The 5,000-nt window shown below is 43.2% G+C and overlaps 1 protein-coding gene across 1 annotated transcript in view; it reads right to left on the bottom strand.

Annotated features, from left to right (window-relative positions):
- Shc (SHC-adaptor protein) overlaps positions 1 to 5,000 on the bottom strand; it is an 82,219-nt gene that overhangs the window by 6,246 nt on the left and 70,973 nt on the right. Inside the window, 5 exon segments of the mRNA XM_086537461.1 lie at positions 1,563 to 1,837; positions 2,133 to 2,320; positions 2,568 to 2,739; positions 2,876 to 2,938; positions 3,174 to 3,244. Coding sequence (XP_086393587.1) covers positions 1,563 to 1,837; positions 2,133 to 2,320; positions 2,568 to 2,739; positions 2,876 to 2,938; positions 3,174 to 3,244 — 769 coding nt within the window.

Here is a 5,000-nt window from a genome sequence, read left to right as displayed (position 1 = left end):
TTGGGGGGTTGTGGTGTGGGTTGGGGTGGTGTTGTTGTTTTATGGGATTGAGGGGGGGGGGGGGGGGGGGGGGGGGGGGGGGGGGGGGGGGGGGGGGGGGGGGGGGGGGGGGGGGGGGGGGGGGTGTGGGTTGGTTTTTTGGTAGGAGGTGGTTTGACAATGGCGCGGTACACCATGCCTGTGTACCATACCATCCCGTCCTGGGGTAAATAAATGAGGTTGGGAGTATTTATGAATTTGAGACGTCTGATTATACCTTTGTGTGGGAGTTGGCCTGAAAAAGAATATTATGTGAAGTGTAATGTTTCAGCAGTCTCTGTTTGGTCGAGCGGGACAAGTCAACAGAGAAAGAGGGGGGGGGGGGGGATGGGGGGCGGAATTCTTTGACATGGAATTATCTAAGGTTGTCTAGTGACTTCTGGCCTACAATCATTTCCATCATCTGCCAAAGAAAGAATTTCAACCTCATTTTCAACAAAACTGTTTGTCCCCCTGAGAAATTGGGGACGAGGGATGTTGCCTTATCTATTATTTGCTTAACTTTTCCTTTATCTATTTCAATCAACTGGTTTGTTCTGTATCCTTTTCCCTATTTTTATGGTTTAATCTCTTGAGTTGTCATTTACTTATATTTTCAAAAAATAATATCTCTTTAAAAATTACACCTCACAAAAATCATCTCTTACAGTCACATTCAGTATTACTTCTGTTTAAAATGAGGAGGGAATGAAAAATCTTTTGTAAAAAATACAATTTCTTTGTAACATCTCAGGTACTATACATGATTGTGTGGTATTAATGTGTATTTATAATGTCACATACAACGTAAATTATTTAAATAAATAATTGTATTGCGTGTGTATATGAACTTTCAAATGTGAAATCTCTGTTTGGATTTTTTTATCTCAACAAACTCAGGGCACAATCTTACCAAAATAAATTATTTTGGTCTGAAAATATTCTGAATACAAGAATCAGGGAGCTTTCTATGGTACTTTGTCCCCCTCCCCCACCACCTCCCATCAATATGTCTGGAAAAGGGGACATTATGGAGAAATCCTTTCCATACTTTACATCAGAAAATATAGAAAACAAATAAGGACAAAACAAAAGGTAATGGCAAAGAAAGCCCTTTGAAATAAATGCACAGCCAGTTTCATTGAAATTACTTAAATATTACAGTCAGTGCTTTGGTTTTAAAAATCATTTCAGCAGGATAACATACATTCATATTTTTGTCATCAAACATTTCTTTTTAATGTGCTATCATGATGTCTTTGGACAATTAGCTACATTAATTGTGATTTTCTACTGTTTTCTTGACTTAGTACATTTAAAAGTAACTATATATACACACATCTGATTATATTCACTGCAATTACCATTAAAGATTCAACTTTAATGTTCTGTATGCCCAAGATGTTTAATGTATAGTTGATCCAAAATCTCTTCTTTTTCATTAATACTTTTATCAATACAACTTGTGAAGAAAACTGAATACTAATAACACTGCAGTCACTTTCAACATCTAAACAAGTCTGCAAAACCCAAAGCCAACTGACCTTTTCCTGTGAGTGGCTGGTGTGAGTTGAGGAGTATAGTTGAGGCTCCCGAAGAAGGGACTGGAGACACAGAGCTTGTTGACCCACTACTTGATGAAGTCGCAGGGACCTGCACTGCCGTGACCATGGCAGGTCTCTTACTGTCGGAGGCCGAGTATTGAGGGAGAGGAGGAACCGGAGGTGGGGGGAGGTCTGGAGGCACCTTTCCAGGGAGGTCATTGTAGTATTCCGGGTCATCACGACCCCAACCAGCACCCTCGCCATTCATACCTGACCTATAACAAGAAATGATTTATGAGACTCTATGTCTAAGTGCAAGAATAAAGTTATAAATAGAAAAAAATATTCATAAGGGCTAAGGCCTCAAAGAATATCGCAACTATTATATATTGAATTTTTATAACAGCTAATGGCAAAGAACTTTATAATGCCTGATTTAAATTTTCCAAAAATAATCATTAGTTAAGAATCAGTTGAACAATGAAATCAAGTGCAATAGTATACTTGCTTCTCCCTGAAAACAAAAGGGGGAATGATGCAAACATGTACAAAGGCACTTTGAGAACTTACTTATCAGATTTTACGCTGGTATACTGGACGGACGGGGTTCTCTTGAGGTACTCCTTAAACCTGAGTTCAAAAGCCTGGCCAATAGTTGTTATTACATCCTGTGCCAGACCTCCACCACACTCCAACACAAAGCATGCACGTCCATATCGACTGTCTTTGGCTACATAGGCGATAAAGTCTAAAGTGTCCTGAAAAAAGGAAAAATGATCTTCAGCTTTCTTTACCTAAATATTTGGTTTGACTGCCAAATCGTACCTTTTGCCAATTTGACATTCTAATCTATAAACCAAAACTCCAGTCACAACCACACCAATATAATCAGATATACATAGTGGCAAGTTTCAGTAATAATGAAATAATATCCACAAGGGAAAAACAAATCCGAGATACATCAAACAATAAATAAGAACACCAAAATGCAATCCCAAATCTTACCGGGTCTCCCCCTGAAGCGAAGGATATGTTGGGCATATCATGACATGCCACCACCTGCCCAGACTCCAAGATAGTGAGAGTGAGTGCTGTGCTTGTGATAGTCAAGTTGACGTTGCTTCCGGCATGCTCCATCATGGGTCTTTCGCCCAGGATTCTGCCTATGGGGGGATCTTCAGGGGGGGGGGGGGGGTGGGGGGGGGGGGGGGGGGGTTGGGGGGGGGGGGGGGGGTGGGGGGGGGGGGGGGTGGGGGTGGGGGGGTGTGGGGGGGGGGGGGGGGGGTGGGGGGGGGTTGGTGGGGGGGGGGTCTACCTTCCTCTTCCTGTCTGCAGTTTTCAAACCTGCCGCTTCACATACTCTGCTGATACATTCTCTGTGGGGATGGATAGATAATTACACACTGCATTGATGGTGACAGTAACTGTGATAATATTAAATACAATATCTTTGACAATAGTATTTACATAAAAATAACCACAAGGAGTTATATACCACATATATATGTGAATTTTACTGAATCCAAAACATTTTGAAGAACATTTGTCATTATAAATTAGCTTTCGGTGACAAGTGAGAAAATCAATAATCACAAAAGCTTAATCACTTACTTAGCTATTAAAGACCTGGTATCAAAATTCAAACTCTTCATGGACGTGTTGACTTTCAGGCAGCCAATATACTGAAAAGTAAAACAAAATCATTAAAAATTAGAACAAATGACTGAAGGAATGTGCACGGTTGTGGGGAATATTTGGATGAGGACTGAACATATATATCAGAAGGGGGCCCACACATATATGGTATCGGTATATGTAATGGGGGTCATGATTATATCATGATGCTATTGGGCCTACTCCAAGATAGTTACAAATACTTATCAATGAACAAAGGAAACTGCACCTCCTTAAACACACACCCAAAAAAACATTTTTAGCAAGTCTTATGTAACAACGAACAGCTGCATACACAAAAATATATAAAATTCACATCAACAGCCAAGTAAAACAATTCAAATTAATTACAATAAGCCTACAGTATGCCCCTATGAATAACATTTACAGAGAACATGTGGATTTACTGAAAAAAATATGTTTTGCAGGTATATCTTACTAATGCTAACTGACACAGGAAATATGCTAAGTCAATATCACTAAAAATATGCTAATTGACACAGGGAATATGATAAGTCAATATCACTAAAAAATATGTTTTCTGCGTCTTTTTTCTCAGAATAAAGTGTATCTGAACTTATTCTTGCATATAAAAATCTCTTACAATCATAGTGAGATGAAAGACTTAATACAAACCTTAAGAAAGTGTGTAAGATAGGTCTATGCATTATAATAACTACAACAACAATAACAATGGCATGAAAATTGCAAAAACAGAATAAAAGAGAGAACATGGAAGAGAGGCAAGAGAAAAGAAGTAACTAGCAGAGAGGAGAGGAGAGGAGAGGAGAGGAGAGGAGAGGAGAGGAGAGGAGAAGAGTGGAGAGGAGAGAAGAGGAGAAGAGAAGAGGAATGGAGAGGAGAGGAGAGAAGATGAGAATAGAGGGGAGGGGATAGGATAGGATAGGATAGGATAGGATAGGATAGGACAGGAGGGGAAGGGAGAGGAGGGGAAGGGAGAGGAGAGGAAAGGAGAGAAGAGAAGACGAGAAGAGATGAGAAGAGAGGGGAGAGGATAGGATAGGAGAGGAGGGGGGAGAGGGAAGGCGAGATGAGGGGAGGGGAGGGGAGGGGAGGGGAGGAGAGGAGAAGGGAGGGGAGAGGAGTGGAGATGAGAGAAGAGAAGAGGAGAAGAGAAGATGAGAAGAGAGGGGAGGGGAGGGGAGGGGAGGGGAGGGAGGGGAGGGGAGAGGGGAGGGAGTAGGTGAGATGGGGGGAGAGGGAGGGTCGTTCTTCACCAGGTGTACGTCTCTCGCTCGCTCTGACGTCTCTTCCGTTCGGGCCTCTAGCCTCTTGTCCATGCCAGGTGAGGGGAGGAGGGGAGGGGAGTGAGAGAGGTGAGGAGATGTCAGGAGAGGAGAGGAGAGAGGATAGGGAGGAAGGAGAAGTATGGGGGAGGAATGGAAGGAAAAAGGAAGAAAGAGAAGAAGAAGAGAAGAGAAGAGAAGAGAAGAGAAGTACAAAGAAAAGAAGAGAGAAAAGAGAAAGAAGAGAAGAAGAGAGAGAGGGAGAATCGCCGCTACTCTCCGTCTCCTCCTCGCCTCGCTCACGCTTCACGGCCCGCTCCGCGCGCTCGGCGCTCCAAGAGCAGGGATGAGGGGAGATAAGAGAAGGATTGGATTGAGCTTACCCTCCCTTACCCTCTATCCCACCTTCTCTCCCTCTCCTTCCCCTCCACCTTCTCCCTCTCCTTCTCTTCCACCCTTTCCCCGGGGGGGGGGGGGGGGGGGGGGGGGGGGGGGGGGGGGGGGGGGGGGGGGGGGG

This window comes from Penaeus japonicus, unplaced genomic scaffold, assembly GCF_977035675.1.
Source record: "Penaeus japonicus unplaced genomic scaffold, GWHDUDI00000001_assembly GWHDUDI00000006, whole genome shotgun sequence".
NCBI classification, from domain to species: domain Eukaryota; kingdom Metazoa; phylum Arthropoda; class Malacostraca; order Decapoda; family Penaeidae; genus Penaeus; species Penaeus japonicus.
This window is presented reverse-complemented; position numbering and strand designations above follow the sequence as displayed.